The sequence below is a fragment of the Aplysia californica genome, unplaced genomic scaffold (assembly GCF_000002075.1).
Source record: "Aplysia californica isolate F4 #8 unplaced genomic scaffold, AplCal3.0 scaffold00002, whole genome shotgun sequence".
Lineage (NCBI taxonomy): Eukaryota > Metazoa > Mollusca > Gastropoda > Aplysiida > Aplysiidae > Aplysia > Aplysia californica.
Window position 1 is genome coordinate 4,472,107 of NW_004797272.1, and position 20,631 is coordinate 4,492,737.

The 20,631-nt window shown below is 37.2% G+C and overlaps 1 protein-coding gene across 3 annotated transcripts in view; it reads right to left on the reverse strand.

Moving 5' to 3' along the window:
• The window catches only part of LOC106014199, a 100,180-nt gene that overhangs the window by 77,901 nt on the left and 1,648 nt on the right, over positions 1–20,631 (reverse strand). For all 3 annotated transcript variants that reach the window (XM_035973992.1, XM_035973989.1, XM_035973993.1), the window contains exons 2-19: positions 19,646–19,919; positions 18,846–19,000; positions 18,091–18,261; positions 15,570–15,971; positions 14,853–14,932; positions 13,716–13,779; positions 12,437–12,640; positions 12,045–12,168; positions 10,710–10,806; positions 10,132–10,442; positions 9,126–9,232; positions 7,904–8,062; positions 6,977–7,160; positions 5,447–5,637; positions 4,254–4,439; positions 3,525–3,639; positions 994–1,439; positions 112–307 (exon numbers count right to left, since the gene is read on the reverse strand). In XM_035973992.1, the coding sequence (XP_035829885.1) occupies positions 112–307; positions 994–1,439; positions 3,525–3,639; positions 4,254–4,439; positions 5,447–5,637; positions 6,977–7,160; positions 7,904–8,062; positions 9,126–9,232; positions 10,132–10,442; positions 10,710–10,806; positions 12,045–12,168; positions 12,437–12,640; positions 13,716–13,779; positions 14,853–14,932; positions 15,570–15,971; positions 18,091–18,261; positions 18,846–19,000; positions 19,646–19,919 (3,466 nt within the window). The remainder of the gene's footprint in view (positions 1–111; positions 308–993; positions 1,440–3,524; positions 3,640–4,253; positions 4,440–5,446; positions 5,638–6,976; positions 7,161–7,903; positions 8,063–9,125; positions 9,233–10,131; positions 10,443–10,709; positions 10,807–12,044; positions 12,169–12,436; positions 12,641–13,715; positions 13,780–14,852; positions 14,933–15,569; positions 15,972–18,090; positions 18,262–18,845; positions 19,001–19,645; positions 19,920–20,631) is intronic.

The window sequence follows — 20,631 nt, forward strand, 5'->3', positions numbered from 1 at the left end:
GAGAGAGAGAGAGAGAGAGAGAGAGAAACAATAAGGGGGAGACAGAGAGACAGAGGCAGAGAGATTAGTCGAAAAAAGAAGGACCTGAGAAGAGGATGTTGAAATGTATACCTATGACAATCCCCAATTCATTCACAACCTCCTTCTCAGCATACACAAGATGAATGATCTCAAGTTCAAAGTGCAGCAGAGCAGTTCCAGTCCGTGTCATGCCTACTTTCCAGGGACAAGTATTAGGGTTCACAACAGGATTCCTGCGGTCCCTTGCTTTGTCTTTAATCAATGAGAGTGTGTTGTCCACAAATACCTGTCATAATAAAAATACATATCTTACTGGGTTCGAGTTCAGAGAGATAGGGTCTATGATTTTTTAGTAAACTAGAGAGCCTTCACAACCAAGAGGAGACAGACTCCCACACACTCAGCACAATAAAAGAAAAGTGTGTGCGGGGCACAGCGAAAAAAAGTTTGCTCCGAGGAGTGGTCAGGCATGTCTCAAACCAGCTCCTCATGGAGACAATTAGCAGGAAGACCCTGAGGTGGACGCTGGAAAGGAGAGATGAGCAGCTATGGACATGTGCCGCCTGCTATGAATGATTCTAGCTCTGGATCCAAGTAAATCCAAGTTAGTAAACTAATATTTGTGTAACACAATAACTTCAGACAAAAACGGCTACAGGATTGCTTGCTAGTTTATTTCAATTACTGTAGTTATTTGTTGCTCTCATATGCATGTTTGTGTTGTTGTTGTTGTTATTGTTGTTGTTGTTGTTGTTGTCATGTGTGTTTGTTTGTGCACGTATGCGTGTGTGTGTTTGTGTTACATTTCACTTCTTTACTTTCAAATTTCATACAAACATTTACACCTAATCCATTCAAAATACATGTCATTATATTATTTCACAACCCAAAGCCTAGCAAAAAACACACTCTTACATGCAAAACGTTATTATCTTTCATTGGAGTACTCTTAACCAAACTTAGCACACTAACCTTCAAACCTGTCTGCGCACTCCAAGAAACTTCATAGGAATGGTAAGCATCTGTGCCCACATCTCGGAGGTAACCTCTCCACTGCAGTGTTCTAGTAGTGACCGTGAAAAACAATTTATCGTGTCTGTAATAGATAGAGAGGCCAGCTCCGTCCTGTTCAACTCCACAGCTGGTGAACAAGTACCCATTCTGCACGAGCTTTGTGAACTTGATGGTGAATGACAAAGAGAGTCCAAACTGACATTTTTCAAAGTCCAACATACAGGGCGTTGCAACTGGGCCCAGATCAAAGCCACCCTGCCCGTTACCGACAACGACAACTTTCCCCGAGTCAGGGTTGGTGGAAACACCGATGGTGCCAGTAAAATTGAGATTCCCAACAGTTGTAACCAAATGGGTTCCACTGATCTCAATGAAAATGATTCTTGTATCCTTGATAGAGGTAACTGAAAAGAAGATAAACAATAATACATATTAGTCATATTTAGAGCAGTCTTTGATCATTTTCCTTGAATTGAATTTTAGCAGTCACTACCATCCACAGCTATCAAGACTTAAAAAAAACCTACAACATAGGTTAATTCCCTTGCTAACAGAATTCAAAATGATAAAAGTAATAGACCGGTTTCTGCTATGGCCGATGAGACCATTTCTGGCTGAGAAAAGTTTGCCATACTTTGAGCCTTTAAAAGCTCCACTTCCAGAAGTGGATATGAGCACCTTGCGGGCTTCTCTCTTGGTTTCAGCATTTTCTTATTCGTGAAGCCTTATAACAGCATAAAAAAAAAATGTCCTCTCACTTACACATCCTTTCAGACAATAAAAACTTTGCTCAACATCAAGTAAAGTTTTGAATACTTTGAGGTAAGTGTGCTCAACAGATTTTCTGTTTCTGGTAGTCTTCAGTTCAACCAGGAGACTTGATTGTATTTCCAATTGAATTACATACATTATGTTAAAAGTTTAAAGCAGGTCTATGAAGAAAAGACAAGAAAAGAATTGACAAAATGTAAAAGTCCTATATGATTTTAACTTCCATATCCAGTGGTGTCCAGATTTTCTTTTCTACCAAAAAGGAATTTCCATTCATGCACACAAGCATGGAAATCTGTGAAAAGCAGTCTAATGATGTACTGTAATAGCCAAAGCACACAACATTTTTGACAGTTTTGACTGTATTGTAAGATATATTAGTGGTTTGATAACCCACAGGTAGAATCTACTTCTTCTATATTTTCATGTTCAGAGAGAGACTAGCCATCCTATGGCTGGCTGACCAGCTGGGACAACCATGACTTCTGCCAGTGTTATCAACTGAAATTATTCCCATTGCTTAAGTCTGGAAAAAGTTAAGATTAACTCTTTATCTTCGACAAGCCGCTCCCAGCGACTTGCGGCCGGAACCGCTGTGCTGGTGAGCCGCTGACAGCAGCTCGGGCACATTCCTTTACGACGACTTCGACATCAAATTACTTTTCAGTAATTGCTGAAAACAGGTCTATTTTATCTGGATTTCATTCATTAGATGAAGAACTATCAAAATAGGTTCACTTATTTGATTTAATGACCAATTTAGAGACGTTTTTGTCATTTTTAGATTTAGTACTTAAAGAGGGCCCCGGCATAGTGGGTTTACCCCCCTCGGAGGTAAAGAGGAAAACAAACATCAACTTCACAAACAAAAAATGTGTCACGCCCATCACCCAAAAGTTTGAATTTTGGGTGAAGAAAGGCACATCAACACAATATCAATAATTTAGTGCAGGGAAAAAGTAAGACACAGACAGATAGAAACATCAAAGGAGTGATAAGAAGTAGGACCCACCACTAACATCCACCACCATCCAAAAGCACAGGTTTAAAAAACGAGGATCAGAATTTACCGACAGTTGGATAAGTTTTTGTAAAAGCATGCTTGAACATTTGTTCTCTTGTCTATGATACTGTGTAGAGCACTGCGGGGAATATGATTAACTCTATCATTGGTCCCTAAACTGGAAATGTTAGAGCTTCTGAACATTTGTTTGTCTTTTTTTAATAGATGGAATAACAAAAAAACTAAAAGGTTGTTTACATTTCTTTAGTTTGGGTAAAGAGAAGTACATAAACCAATACTAAAGGCTACTAAAGGCTACTAAAGGCTACTAAAGGCTAGGTACAAACAAGATAGACAGACGGAAACAACAAAGGGGAAGTAAAGAAGTAGGACCTACCAGTGGTGCTCTCCTATCATTAGGCTTTAATTTCCTCTCAAAAATTGACTTTGGGATTCCTTTTTAAGACACTGTGCAATAAAGTACTGCAAACTCTCAGGAGCAAGACTATAGGGAAAAACTTTATTCTTTAAAAAGCTAGTGTGAACAAGCAAGCAATATTCCTCATGGTCTTGCATTCTCTATGCATGTCAACAAGACACCATGAGGAGTATCGCTAGGGCTTACTTGTTCACCCTTGTCTTTCACAGCAAAAAGTATTCTCTATATTCAGTAAGGGTAGGGGGTCAAGATTATCAAGACAGATTTTGTGGTCACCTGAGACACGTGTCCATCTGGTTGTGGAGTATTCGGGACGACACACAAGGTCAGGTTCAGCTGGGTTGTAAAACCCATCAGCATAGCACTGCCCTCCGATCAAGCATACGTCAGTCTTGCAGAAATATACAAAGTACAGTCATTGAAAAGGCAGCAAAAAACACCCTCTCAAATCTTGTAAAAGTCTACAACAACAACATCCTATCAAAACACTTTGTTAAGAAACCAACCCCGTCCCTCCTAAAAAAAAGATTATGAACTACTTATTTGTTTTACAGCCACCTGTGTGGGGTCAGTAAAATAAAGTGGACTGAAAAAAACCTGACCTCACGGAAGTGAGAGTAAACAGCAGTTGTTTTCAACTCATGACTCTATAGTTCATCAAATCCCCAAGTTGCATAACACTGCAAAGTGATAACAATCTCAGGAATGGCAATAATATAATTTTTTCCCCCTCCCGCTCTTTGCAATTTTTCTTCACTCAAATTAAAAGTTTTTCTCCCAAAATATAATGTTCCATTGCAAGGAAATAAAACTTTGTCCCTTAGTGTACATGAAAAAGGAATATATTCACCATTTTTAGGTAGGCTGTTTAGACCTGGTCTTTCGGATTTTTCTGAACAGGAGACACACTTTGACAAAAGGAAAGCTACTATAATCCTAACAAAAGACAAAGTACAATATAACCATCATATTAGTTTGTTTATTTGAAAGAATGTAGACAATTACCCTAGTGGTGCACGGGGAAGTGGTGCAGTTGTCACAAACAGAGTCAAAACAGATGTACATCAACGTGTTGCTCATGCTTTGCCCGTTGTTGCTCACGGAGACATCGTATTCTCCATCTTCACTGAATGGACATCGGACCAGTGTTGATGTTATATATTCTGCCGTGATATTCCTGTCTAGATCATCCTATAGACAAAAAAACAACAAAAAACAATCAACTTTTACCAAAAACAAAGTACATCTGAACTATTAAACTCAAAATATTATGTCTCCCAAACAATGAAGTGTAAACTTTGACATACTTTCAAACATACTTTTAGAAAGACTACTTAATTCTTTACAAACACATTTATTTTTCAAATTTAAGTGATTTTGAGAGAGTAATAGAATTTAAAATAGTAACGGACAATAAAAACAGAATAACAAGTGGAAAACAAGCTATTCCTATGAAGAAGATATAATAACAACAGAAACCAGTTAAGACTTTCTTGTTGGATACAAAAAGGTCATTAACTCACAGAGACTGGACCAGCCACATATGGCTGGCAGCTTCATAAATGATCAACAGCGTTCATAAAAGTGTAGGGTTTGTACAAACAAAATTATTACATTTAAACTAATTATGATTTTGTGACCTTCATTTTCCGATCTTTAAACAAATCTTGCTTTCAGTTTGTCTTGTCATATATATATCCTCAATAATTTTTGTCTGTGAGTTCTACAGAGTAAAAAATAAAGAATTGTTGAAATTTTACAATTTCATACTAATAGATGGTGTTGAATGATGTTTGTGTACTCATGTTTATTTCAACAAAAAGGCGATCAAATAGAAACTGCTTGCTTCTACCTTTATTTGGGTCTCCTACAAATATTTCTAAAATCACCTGAATTTACTGTTGTCAATAATGCCATGGAACCAAATGCTATTATCACACACTGACCTATGTGTATGACATGGAGATCTAGTAAATCCCAACAGATACATTTTCTAATCTAGAAGAAGCTAACCTTACAGATGCTTTGCTTTTCTATGAAAACTCGAAAAGGTCACAAGGTCTGTTTTAATTCATATCATCTAAAAATTTATTGTAATAACATATTTTTTCACAAAATACTCTCTCCTTGCATACTAAGGGGCCTGTAGACACTGCACAATAATATTGTAGAATATCCTTTGAAGAAAGCTAACTTACAGTTCTTGACTTGAGGTGACATGTAAGCAGTGGGGAATCAGCAAAGTTCAGACCATAGATCTCAATAACTTCACAAGGTCGTTGTCTCTTGTCACATTTGCTGCCTCCATCAATGGAAATCAGGATAGGGGGCTCCAGGAATGGGATACTGCAGTCAAAGCCCAACCAGTCATCCTCACAATTGCATTGTCCTTGAGGATTTGAAAATTATAAGCTACAGCATCCAGATTCCTGATCATGAAGAGTTCTTAAAATTTGTATGTGTCCATGATGTGCTATTTCACATAATATGACAAGACTACCTTCTGAATGAGGTAAAGCAGAGTAAACAGAATTTATTTTTATATTGTCACAGTACCACAATATTGAAATTATTTGTTACCCTTCAAACATTTACTTTCTTACTTTAACAAACACAGAAGCACTTACATAATATGTTGACATGCAAACACAATTAAACCAAGTTCTCTACACTGTTGTAAGCTCACAAGAGCTTTTTTTCATTTTGGCCCCCAATTTTTTAATTTGATAAATTGAAAGCCTGATCAGTGACCCTACTTGAGTGAAAAAATCAAAGTGAAGCTGTGACCAGTTTTTGAATGAATTAGAATTCAATTGTCGGAAGCACACTATTTTCCAATAATCATGCTGACAAAAAGTCTCTTTTTCTCGAAACTGCTGTGAATAAAAAAAAGGCTTTTTGTCAGCTAACAGCAGTCCAGTCCTTCTGTTCTTTAAAACTTCTTATATACAAAAGGATCACTAGCAAGACATTGCATTGACCAGAACATCTTGGAAGAGAATAATAGCTTTCTTGATGTTGATAATATAGGAAAAGTCTTGCACATGCTTAAGAGAGATGGTCCAACATTATATGTCTTGATTATCCCATGTCTTTTTCTCCCAACAAAAACCATCTCACACAAAAAAAATCTCTGCCTTACAATGTGTACAATTGAAAATTAACCCATAATTTCTCCAACAAGGGGGCCTCATCTAATTCACAGAGACATACCAGAGACACATGGAATGTCTGTCGAGAAGTTCCAGCAGTTACAAACATCACAAGCAGAGTGCTGTCTTAAACTAAGTACATTTACTAGTTTTGATATCTATCACTTTGAATGCACTGAATTTCAATAATGTTGTTCTCTCCCTTCTGTCCAATGCCATGTAGTGATAAGTGCAGGTTTGCTGCAGTTGCTGTAATGTTCCATAAAGTGTGTAGTCAATGTTAGGTCTCGTGGGGGGAGAAGTCTAGCTCTGATGTCATTTAGGGCTGTACAGTGGAAAAAGTGATGATCCACAGTATCATATGCATAGTCACACAAAGGACACATTGGGGAAGTTCTGGTTTATTCGGTTCTGTTCAAAATTTCAATAATGAAAATGAGAGTTATTACAAAATAAAACTGAAATTCTACAGGACACAAGCATTAACCCTAATGATTTTAAGCTCACAGGGAAGATTTTTCAACAGTCTTGACAGCTGCGACAAAAACTCACAAAACTCTCTACATGACGTCATACCTTCAGAACAAACACCATGCCCACTGCAGTCAAGTGGACAGACATTGTTGGTGACACTGGGGGGATATGACACTTGTCCTGTTTCATCAGTCACCCAGAAGTCCACATTGATTTCTATTTGTATCAAGCAAATCACTCTGACATCAATTAATATACTGATGGCCCATTCAAGATCATCCATTATCTGAAGAAAGAAACATATTATTTCGTTAAGGGTCTACTTGTTCAATTCACGTATTCCAATGGTTGACAAAATTCTCATTATACAAGTGTCACTTGAATTCATAGGTCAGAAAAGTTGGTTGTTAAAATAATCGGCATCAAAATATGTCATAAGAAATGTGTCAGTAACACAATGCCACCCAATTCTCAAAGATAAAGTTTGCTGTGTTCATTTCAACCTTTCGCTAGCTGATACTCTTTCTTTTTCTCCTTTTGAGATTTCCCCCTACATTTATGGTGCAACTAACTTAAGGTACCCACAGTACCACTGACTTTTGCACATATATCCTATTTTTCCGTTAGAACAGAGTGCCCCTTGACTCTCAGGTAGTCAGATACTATTATAAAAGGTCTTCTTTACCTTGTGTAGGCTACCCATGAAGACCCAAATCTCTTATGTCTTCGGTGGAGAAAAATTTCCTATATCATTGCCGGAAATAGCATTGGCAGGACTGCTTGTATACATTCAGTCGCCAAGATACCAGTTACTTCAACCATTTTGACTTGCAAAGTAAAATCAAGATGTACTGTGAACTAATGTGAAAACAACCAACTTATAAAACATTTAAAATATACAAAAATTAAATCCTGAACAAACGCTGAAGGCCTCTGTTCTTCTAATAAAGTCAATGTCAAATTAACATTTTGAGCAGTAGCTCACTAAGGCAACACGCAGTCTTTTGAAACAAAATTGCCCTTTCATACCTGAACATCAGCTACACAGTTCTCCAGCGAGACACCAATTGTGACCTCTCCCAATAGGTCCATGCAGGCAGCATAGGTTTGGCTGACTTCCAGAATTGTACGGCATGTTTCAGTGGCATTATCCTTAGTGATTCCTGATGGAGTTGGCCAAGTGGGTTTCTAGAGGAAATGGAAAAATTTCATACAAATCAATTGGAGAGGAGAAAAAAGCCCTCAATGCAAATAAGAACAAATCTAGAAATATCATAAGCAATGATTGCATATTGACATATCAGTCTTTAACTAAGTCATGAAAAATTGAGTTTCAAATCTGTTCTAGTAGTTTAGAATAAAAAAAACTTTCTCTGAGCTAATGTTCTCCTTCTTTGCCCAACATGATGGAGGGGTGCACCTAACAAGCTGTGTTGCACTGTCTACCCTAAAGACAAAAAGGGATAATTGGAAGGCACAGGTAAAGCAAGGTAGTTGTGAATTAGTATTGGCCTTCTGATGGAAGGCACACATACATAAATAAATATATATATTCTATTTATCACGCCAAAAAAACCAAAAGATCATTTGCTTGTTTCATCATTGATTTGCAATTGCTTAGTGTAAATATCTATAGCATTACTTTCACAAATTGGTGTACTCTTCAAAAGGGTACATCTCTTCATGTCTTGTCCTGAACATTTTTATATTCCTTCTTACATCTCTAATGCTACCCATGCTCCTTGCCATATGAATTTTCTCTGAGGAAATATGGCTGTTCTTGCAGCTTTCTGAATTTTCTGTTAAGTAATAAATGTTACATTTTTCAGAGGACATCTACTTGGACTATTACTAAATCACACGAAGGTTGATTTCATTAGGTTGATCAGATGTTAAAGTACTCTGGAGCATGCTTCATACCAAATCTTCAGACTTTTCATTTTTATGTCATGCGTTGGGACTGTGGTTGACTGAACTGTTTCCTTCCTCTTCTCCCTTTTTTCTCTTACTGTTTATGCACTGTCTACATTCTCCTCAAGTAATTGCAAAATACACAAACTAAAAAAAAAAATACGTGCAAAACACCATTACTAAATACAACCTGTTCATGCGTATAGAATACAGTGCTAAAAAAAAAAGGAAAATTTAGCAACATATCCTTTATTTATTTGGTAGAAAAGATATACTATAGTATATCATATCAAAGCAACTGACAGAGATCTTTTTATTCTTTTTGAAGAAAGACACTCACCTCAAATTCATAATCTTCATCAAATTCCCATATCACAACATTTTGTCCAGCAATACAAGCATCTTCACTTGAAGCACTGTTGATAACTTCGGTTGTGATGTCCGTGTCTGTATTGATCGAAGGAAATTAAATTAATCTAAAATTAATAAAACACCTAAAAATGTAATTTCAGGAATTGAAAGTAATAATGTTAGGATGAAAATCCATTAAGTATACAAAGCCTTTTTTGAGTTAGTTGGTCAACAAGCTCACAAATTGTTAAACTGAAGCACAAATTTAAGAAAATCGACAATATATCACTTTCTGTTTCGCACAACTGCTTCCTAGTGATTTCTAAGTCAATAAACACAAAACTGTGTAATCTTGATAAAGACTTGTTTTGACTAATAATTTAATTCAAAGTAATTTACTGATACTAATTCAAGAGAACAATGGATCTGATTGCTGAAATCAGAAATTTTCATCCTAAACTATCAAGCTGCATTTTAAATAACAGTTGATAGCTGCGACCTACTTTAGCCTCATGTACTTCCTTCACAATAATATACTTATAGAAAGTGTTCACAATAAATCCTCTCATATATAGAGCTGCAAGGTTTTGAAAACCAGGACAGAAATCCACATCCCCCCCCCCCATCCCCCACAGCAATTCGTATCTATGGCCCTTCTGAACATATTTATACATTTTTCGAGAGTAGCGTAGGCCTAACCTGAAGAGTTCTCATTTGATTAAGCATACATGCATGTTCAGAATCATTACAGAGGGAAGTTTGGCGTATAAATTTGTTAATTTCTGGGGGGGTTTTCATGAGGGGGAATCCCTTTCACTGTCTACCACAAACAGGTCATTATATCGCTAAGAGGTAAAAATCGCTAACACGTTTCTTAATACTGGTACAAACACCCACTCAAAAAGAGACTTCAAAATATATCTTTTAGCTTCAAAATAAGAAAGTATCCACTTGTCAGGACTTGTTAATTCAGAGAAATGGTTCTAGTCACTGACCAATACTCTCAGAGGAAGAGGACTGCGACGTAGCTGATCGGCTGGCACGTGCCAGAGACTGGCTACCACTTTGCACAGACCGACTGCCACTCTGCACGGACCGACTGCCGCTCTGAACAGACCGACCGCCACTTTCTGGAGAATTGTTGAGTCGTGCTGGCGAAGCGTTGTCAGCATCGCAAGTCTGAACTCCTTCCAGTTGAGAACAAGAGAGGGCAAATCCATCCATGCAGTTACAGCTGACCGCTGATCCTATAGACACATCCGTGGTGGAACATATCCCATTATAGATGCTCTCATTACTGGGCACTCTGTAGGGAAAAAAGAAAACAAATTACAGTCTTTTGAGAGAAGATCACTAAACTTACCCCTAACTTAATTTTCGAATCATAAATGAGTAAAATCAGTCTATACATCACTTCCCCCCCACCCTTACTCTCTTCACACACACACACACACACACACACACACACACACACACACAAACACACACACACAAAAATACACACACACACATACAACACACACACACATCATAAATATCAAACGAGTCAATAGGCCAAATGGGTAGGTATTACCTCCATGACAGGGCAAACTCCTTTTCACCTCGGACCAGATGTCCACTGATTGTCAGGAAATCATTACTCTTATCATTGTCGTAAGTTCCACAGAGGCCTGTGAAGGATAAGAAAACAGAATTTTGTACCAGCATAAACATAATGGAGTAAATCTAATACCCAGTGCATATTGGGGAATCGGTTCTCTAACACAAACCGATTGTTCTACTCGTGGCCTTGAAAACAAACACTGTCAGCTTCGTTCGGTTTGTGCCTCAATGGTCGCTTTTCATCCTCAATCTGGCTAGCCCTTCCTACCAAACTGAACTGAACTGATCGTGCCAATGGGCATTGGGTATAAAATTATTACTTGTATTACCTGTCCTGAGCAACAACGTCATTGCACACCGGACAGGTCCATTAGTGCTCAGTTTCTCTCAGCACCAAAGCCGGCAAGGTATCCATACTGATTGTTCCAGTGGCTGTCTGATTATGGCGACGTTTTTCTTTTCCAGATAATTGTTCCTTTCTTCCTTCTCCCCTCTCTATCCCCATTTTGGGTATAAAATGCAAGGCTAAACACTCTTTAAGAGCTGACTTCTAGCAATGTTTGGCAAAGGGTGAACAATAGGAAATCAAAAGAAATTAACACAGTTGTGGTGGGTGACCATTTGGTTTTTAAGGGACAGACCAAGCAATTTATCAATACTTTTGTTCAGTTATAACAGACCCTAGTCACGTAGGGAAGTGAAAATAATGTCTGTTTCCTTCATCTTTCATTAAGTTTGTATCTCTAAACCTTCCTCTTATAAGCTCGTTTATTGCTAAATGTCTACCAAATCTTACTTGCGCTTTTTCTGCACTCACTTTTCTTAATTTGTCTCAGCTTTTGTTTTTAATCACAAAAAGAAACTCATCAAACCTGAGAGGCCACTCCAAGCTGCTGAACTTCTTCCCAAAATGATGAATGGCAATTGTTGGCCGTGGTGACGCATAAGAAATTTTTCATCTAAACAGCTATGAATGCAAATACAATTTTATACGAATCTTCTTTGGAGGAAGCTATACTCCTGTGTCTTTATGTTTATATCCATTGTTTGTCTTGAGTCGAAGCACATGTTGTGAAAGTGGTAGAGTTGAGTTGTTAAAAAAAAATTGATTTAGTTAAACCATGGAAATCAATTCCAGGGTCAATTAGTTAATTCACATTCTTCATAAACGATAATGACTGGAGAATATTCCAAAATTACTTCTCAGTATGCTACTATGAGCAATGACGTAGGACATGAGAGGTTCTATTCTTTTCCTATTGAAAACATTATTTGCTTAATTCATACATCATCTATTTCAGCTCACCTTCAGTGCTTTCAAAGTCAAATGCAGATGCTTGTATGTAGATCAAAACAATGTCCACTTTTTTATTTCTTCTACCCATGGTACTTGGGCGCACCTCTATCGTCATACCAGTAGGGAGGGTCACCTGTTGTATAGGACGTAGAAAAGAAAGTTCAGTTTTACATTCCTCAAGCTTGTATTTATTATAATGATATTCAGTTTAAAGATCAATCTTAATAGTTTCAATTAAATTGTCTCTGCGAGTGAAAGAAGTTGTGTTCAAGAATTGAAAGCTATTGCAAAAAAAAGTGGAGAATATTCAGTCTTTTTTCAATAACAGATAAAAAACCCCCAAACAAAACAGTTTAAAAAAACCTCACTACCCAAGAAAGTATCAGAGCAATTTTGAATACCTTGTATGCATCATCTTTTTCGCGGTCAATCTTTGTGCCCGGAGTCAATTCATTATTGTAGTAGACTTGGGGCTTCAGAGGAATGCTGGGTCCACCTCTTTTGAATCCACATCTGTCCAGCACAATGACATCATCTCCAGACTTAATAGCCACTCCACAGTTACATGCTGCCTTACCATTACAGCTGCGCTGGAAGGCACGAACCTGGGGATGAGAGGCACTCCTTCAATATTTCAAAAAAATAATGAACATAAGTTTTAGTTTTAGCCGAGGTTTTACGACCCTCGCAACTGCATAATTAAGGTCATATGAGCGCCAGAAGATTAGAGGTGCTACAAGAGAGTAACAAACATAAAAAAGAAGAAGGGGAGAAAAGGACGATAGATGTTTGATAGGAAAGAAGAAGCAAAGCACACCAGAGCAACTGCCAACCACCCACAATGAATATAGTATTAAAAAAAAGCAATTATACTCAAAAGGGTCTCAGAAACAGTTTACTTTTGCATTGTGAGAATTGATCATTCATGTGTGACACTGGATATAAAGAGAGAGAGTTGGGGTTGGGGGGTGGGGTGGTAAATATGTGTGAGAGAATGGGGTGGGAGTGAGAGTAAATATGTGTGTGAGAACATGTGTGTGTGTGTGTGTGGGAGGGGGGGGGTAGACGAAACATGATTACAAAGTTCCAGATCCAGACAAACCTGTAATTAAACACTTTCCAATAATCTCTCTGAAAAAGTTCTGATCCCATGAAATAGTAAAGTTTGATAAAAAAACATTTCATATTTTGTCATGGTCTGCTTTTCTGATTGATCAAAGCAGCTGTTCAGAAACCAGAAAAGAAAACACACATTTGTATCAACTTTGTCTGATTCAATATGAGTAAAGAGAAGGTCATAGGCATGATAACAGCCCATTAGTGCAGGGAATAAGAAAGAAATAGAGACAGAAAAAGAGGGAAACAAAGGAAGTGGGACCTTCTACTGCCACCCTCTAATCCCCCCCTCCCCCTCTTCATTACCTTTTAGAGCCACTGTGACTGCAAAAAATACAAATGCAAAAGTATCCTTCATGTGGTTACAAATAACATTTTGAAAAAACCCATAAAAACTTTCATTACAATGTAGCTCTTGACAATAATATTAGACATATTATTATTAAGGTTAGCAGAGCCTTAAGTTATCAAATGGGGACAGGATAATAATCAAACGCAGACTAAGAAAAAAAGGAAAAACTCGCATAAGAACGCTAATCAATGAGAGAAAAGAATTATAATTACCTCATATGGCAACGTTGTGTGCTTGTACAAGACAAACTCGCCTTCGAAGTAGTTGTCATATTTCCTGAAGAATGAGCAAAAAACATTAAAACCTAAACATATATTCAGCTCCCCATCAACAAATTGCAGTAACAAAATTATATAAGTTAATGCATAACAATTTGAAATCTTTCTAATTTGTTCTCAAAATGCACTGCTCCATTTTGGTGTCACAGTAATGAAAATAATAATAACAATAATAATGATAATAAATAATAATAATAATAATAATAATAATAATAATAATAACAGTAACAACAACAATAATAATACATTTATATAGTACATGTCATGCTCTACAACATTCTCCAAGTTCTTCACAACTATTATTACCCCCCTGGTGGATCCAAGAACACTTAGGGACATTCTTAGCTTCTCGGGAAGCATAATACAATGCAAGCAGCAGATTAAGTGCTAAAACACTTAGAAACTGACACCATCTTTTGCTGTCGAAAGCCGGGTACTGACGAGACCAAGTAATAGCTCAGCTGGTATCATGCCAGGCAACTGAGAACATTATCAAGGTGTGGATCCCCTACTGAGGGTTCTTGTACTTGGGTTGCATGGGATATTTCAAGACTCTCCACCATCCAATTGGATCAGTCCTACTGGAGACGGATGCTGCTTCCTTCCCCAGTCTGGCTATTACTTTAAATTTCAGCGTTTTTTAGTTTAAGTTTTAGTAAGAGTTTTATGGCACTTGCAACATAAAAAGGTCGTATAAGTGCCCAAGATCAGATGCGTTACAAGAGAGTAACAAACAAAAAAAAGGAAGAGAGGTAAAGACGATAGATTTTTGGTCGGAAAGAAGGAGAAAAACCACACCAGAACAACCGCTAACCACCCACAATTTCAGTGTTTACAAGAATGCTAAACCTAATGCTATACCAAATATTTTCTACAGTACAGATAAATTAAGGAGAAAGAAATGCGAGCAAAAAAAAAAAAGAAAATGAACAATTGAGCGTATTATACTATAATATACGAATGTTTTATGTCCGAAGCAATCATAAAAACAGGCATATATTGGGACAAGAAATTGTAGTTAATTTAAAGAGATAAAAGGGCCCTACAAACACATTGTAAAAACATACTCACTTTCCATCAAAAGTCCTTATATGAGGATCTCCTACTGAATTACACTTCTTCCGGTCACCATCTTTGTCCTTGACGGTTACCTAAATACAAGGAAAAAGGGCACCCCATTAGCTCAGTTCCTATCATTCTTGACTATGGGGCGGATGGCCTTGGTCTGAATCCCATATTGGGCGTTCTTAAACTCTAGCTATTTTGTGGAGTTTTCAAAGCTCTCAGCCCATTTGGCTTGGTTCTATAGGAGGCAGACATTTAATTCGGAGGTCCCACCTCTTAAATAACCTAATAGGGGTGTTAAAATGATACCCTTATAGGCCTACTTACAACAAACAAAGTGTGAAACGTACTCTGAAAGGAACCCTGAGAAGGTGTTTTTGAAGTCACTAGTAATTAATTAATTCGAGCATCACATGCAACTGTATGGGATGACCTATTTTCAACATTGGTTTTAAACAAAACAGTTTGGAAGTAATTTCAGCTAGTATATTGCTTTGTGCTGCTGTAGCATACTAGGCACTCTAGCTTACCATCAATCCTGAAACAAAAACTTTGAAAATATTTAACTAACATTTGTACAGAGTTAAAACCTTCATTATGATAATAGATTGAAAATATAATAACTGTCTTTAATCAGAAAGGGGCAAGAATTTTGAAGAGCATTGTGATCAAAAGTAACAAAATGCTTTCACCTTTATCTATAAAAAAAAATAAAATATATACCTTCACTTCACCAATAAGGAGCGTGTCAAATTCAAGTCCAGCAGCTATGATCTTTCCAATCAGTCGAACAGTCCTCTTTTGATCCCCATCTTTGATCTGGTCAATGTTTCCTTGCAACGGTATCAAGAGAGCTTTCTTCCAAGTGAGCATTGTGATTCTGTGACTGCAGGCGGCGTCGTTTATGTTGTTTGTGCTGGACACAGGGAAGGAGATCTGAGAGATCTTTTTGCCGTTCGGACAAGTCACTTCTTTGTTATGCTCCAGCAACTGGGTGATGATAGTGATGCGACAATCCCGATCCCGATCTTCCGGCAGACAATACAGTCGAGGAGGAAGAACAGTCTTGACTGAAATGCCTCCACTGTAGCTGCCTTCGTAGATTTCAACTTCTCCAGTGATAATCTAATTTGTTGAGGAATAGAAGAGAAATACACATGAACATGTAATAATGATAATAACAACAGCAATAATGATAATAATAATGATGATGATAATAATAATAATGATGGACTCTACATTGCTACTGATCACATGCAACCACACACACACACACACACACACACACACACACACACACACACTCACACATACTACTCCCAAACCCAGACACATGCTCACATACAATATTTATTGAGAGAGGATAGTATTGAATAAATGTCTTTAAATTTTCCTTAAAACTGTCTCTCTGATGACATAATATGCATTCCTTTTGGAAGGTATTCCAAATGTTCCCAGTTCCAATAGAACATAATGGTTTGTGACAAAACACTTCTTTATTTTTATTGCAATTATAATGGCCGTTTAAATATCTAGGGTATATAATAACATCAGATGCCAAATGTTCCACAGAAATAAAATGAAGAATTACATGGCTATAGATGGTTTCAATAGAATGAGGCTAATCCTGAGAAATAGAAACATCTCAATGACTACCAAAATGAAAGTTCTGAAATGCTATGAATGGTCAACCCTTCTATACGGCTATGAATGCTGGACAATCACTTAAGGCAGTGAAAATAAAACCGAAGCAACAGAAATGTGGTTTCTTAGCTGAGAACATCTTGGAAGGAAAAGAAATCAAATGAGAAAGTACTTGAAGAAGCCCAGATGGGCCGCTCGCTGATAAAAACAATCAGGAAAAGACAAATCCAGATTTTGGGACACCTAAATAGACAGAAAAGCCTTGAATATCAAGCTCTCACTGGCAAAACTCAAGGCAAACGAGGCAGAGGAAGGCCCAGAGCAACCTATTTGGAGAACTTAAACAGATGGGTGACAGGGCAATGTGGCCTTTTTGAGAGCATCAGAGAACAGGAATGAATGGAGAACCATGATCGTCGATGTCTGTCACAGATCTGGTACTTGATGATTGTGAATGGCAGTATAGAATCTGTCCTTTTGCTTTGATCCAAAACAAATGTCTATTTATTTGGATGAACATGCTCAGGATGCACCAGCAGTTGTCAAATATTTTGTAGTGTTTTGTGAAAGTACTGAGAGGTGCAAAACTTACAAGAACTGATTTTTTTAAAGGTAAGGATAGTTAACGTCCACACTAAGAAGAAATAAAAGTGCAATAAAGTTGAGTGGTTCAGGAAGGTACATGAAGACAGACTTGCAGTCCAAACAAAACTAAAACATCAAGCTTTATAAAAATGACCAACTTAAAAAAATTATGGGCTCTTCTAACAAAAGATTGACACGTTATAATTATCAACATTATTTACTGCTTGTTTAACAAATGATTGTGATTTATAGCATGGGATTTCATTACCACCCTGTTGACTCCATGGGGATGGGGCATTTTATTTGATGGCTTAACTGGAAAAATTATGTGAATACTGGCGGATTACATCTCATGAGCAAAGTCTTATTGTTAAGCAGTGCTGGTGAGGCAGCATTTACATGAAAGGCCACCAGGGTGTGTCTGTGAACAAGACACATTAACTCCCCCCCCCCCCCCCAAAGTTCAGGCTCAGGAAAGAGCACTGCCCTGTGGTGGGCAACAATGTGATTTTCCTTGAACTGGTTTTAGTAAAAGTTTTACGGCACTTGCAACACAATTAAGTCATATTAAGTGGCAAAAATTATAGGTGTTACAAGTGAGTAAACAAACACAAAAAAGAAGGAGGAGAGATGATGATGACAGATGTTCAATTGAAAAGAAAGAGCTAACTGCACCAGTGCACGTGTCAACCATCCACTTCCTTGGGCTCAATTGTACACTAGGAATGTTTATGTCTTCACCATTATAAACAAGTGAACCTCTACATAAACAAATAATAGGGTCTATACAGAGCAACAAACTCTTTAGGATAATTTATATTTTTGTTTATTCTCATCCTTCGTCTTCCCATCAGGTGTTGAGTGATCACTAATTTTAGTGTCACCGAGTGTCGTTGAATGAAGCCGCATTATTTCCTCACTTAAGCTAATGCAACCATACTCAATGGAAATCAAAATGTATTCCTTGATGAGATATCAATATCAATTGTTATCAATAAATAGTCAAAGAACTAACCTCAACTCCAGCTACTAGTTTGCTGCTTTCTTTACTTGGCCCTCTTGTACTGTTGCAGGCAGAGGAGATACAAGCAGACACTGTGCAGTAAATCTTATCCGAGAATCGGAGAAGGTCAATATAGTCCTCTGACATGGAAGCCACCAACTTGTCACCAATTTCTTGAGGTGTCTGGACCAAATCAGGATGGAATATCAGGTCAGTCATTTGAAACAAATCATATAGAAGGCTTTGTAAACAATATGTTAAAGCGTTTCACATAACCTGTGCAAGATCTGAAGGCATTATTTCAATATCAGATAATAATTGAAAGAACTGCTCTCCCACCTTTTAGATACTGTGTTCCTAGTAGCAATATTCAATACCCCCCACTTGGACAAAAAGCTGATTGTGGATAGAACAGTATTCAACAATAATAACAAAAATGAAAATAATAATAGATTGCATTTATATCGCACACTACCCCATACACTATCATCAGCAACTATTACAAAAATGAGCGACAAAAATGATGACCAAAGTCATCGATTATTGTTGTGCACCAAGAGACGATGAAGGTAGTAAAATACACCAGCCTGCCTCAAGTACTACGTAGCGCTAAAGAAAAAGCAAACAAAACATGTTCTCATCAACAAAAGAGTATTTGTAGCAATTTATAACTTGAAAGAAGGCAAGATCTGACCCTGCTCTGGACTGGACCCGACCCCCACTCCCCACAGATCTCAAAAGCAAAAATATTAGGATACATCATTTACCTGATCCAAAAGATTCTTTTTGCCAAAGTAAAAGCTGATGAAGTATGAAACATCTGTCCTTGTAAGCTTTGTAACAGAGCATTCAAATTCAACTTTCTCTGTACTGGAATTGGTCAGCACCTTCAGCTCAGGGCTTGAGGGGAACTTTGGAAGTTCTGGAAATATTCAGAAAGAGTATGAGTACAAATAAAATGTTGATGAAAGAAAGGGAAAGTCAGTAAAGTGTGCATTGACAGAACAGTTTCATACATTAAAAAAAAGAAAGAAGCACCACTAAAATGAAAGATCTGCATTAGAAATACTTGTGACATAATAAAGTGTAGCTTAAAAACATGACTTTTCAACAGCAAGGGAAATAGAACAACATGAAGTAGTTTGTGACATCCAAGTGAAAAGAATCTTAATGTGACTACGGTTCCAGCAACATGATAAAAACTTGACATACTACTCTTTTTTCAAAAACTTTTGAAAAAAAATGAATAGCAACTAGTTCAAAACCCCTCTGAGTGGAAAAAAAAGACCTTTTTGAGTCCCTTATAATACTTAAAAAGAAAATTTTTCTATAATCAGTCACTCATACCAGATTCCAGTCCTCTCTGCTAGACTACTATCAGACACTGACATTGTATTTCCAACTTTAATAAAGTAACATTCCAGTCTCAATGACTAGAAATCTTTCAGCACGCGGTTTTTAATAGCTACATTTTTCTTAGGAAAAAAAACAAAACTCCTAGCATAATCTTTAGCTTTAAAGAATCCATTTTTTTTGTAGCATACTATATCACATCAAACCATCTTACCAAATGTAATTCCCAAGTCTTCGATTATCTTGTTGAAGGCAAATATATAGCTGAGGTCGGCTATAGCAATAGGGGAATACACATCTTGTCCAATAGGTCGAGCAAAATAGCAAGTTCCTGTAGGTGTAACTTTGTTCGACTTTTTCTTGAACTTCCGATCATGATCAACTTCATGTCCATCAAGCAGCAGGACAAGACCTTGTTCTATATTCCAAGAGAGCTCCACTTCAACGAATACTCCGACCAGTTCCTTCTTCTTATATTTGCCTTTCACCTGTATTAGAAGATAGAAACTATTTCATCAGAACTACTCCGATTTTAAAAGGAAAATGGACACACATTAATTTTCTTCAACGCTAACTAGAACCACATTTTTTACACATTGCACCACTGTGACAGGCATGGTTAGGTTTAGTTTTAGAATGAGCTTTACTGCACTTGGAACACAATAAGATCATATAAGTGCCGAAGATTAGAAATGTTACAGGAGAGTAACAAACACAAAAAAGAAGGAGAGATAAGAATGATGGATGTTTTATAGGAAAGAAGGAGCAAACCATATCAGAGTGCCCGCCAACCATCCACACAGGCAAGGTGACCAACTTCTCTCATGCATGTGGCAACAAAAAAAAAAAACGTTCACATTTTAAGAAATCTTCCCAAGGAACAAACAGTTTGAACACAGTCAAAGGATGTTGTTCTAGCTGAAGAAAAAAAAGGGAGAAGAAACAGAAATCCAAGGGTATTATGCAGTCTATCATGTAGAGGACCACTAGTATTTGTGAAGTGTGCTAGTGCTGACAAATTCCAACCCGATGGACATAGACAGATATGGTACGTCAAATTCATAGGTTGGGTTTGTACAATTTATTATACGAATGGATAAAAGACATGTTAAACATGAAGAAAGTGGCATCGGCTGAAAATTTACAAATTTGGTGAGTTGATTTTCAATTCGTTCTAATTGCTCCTCTTATTGGAACCCC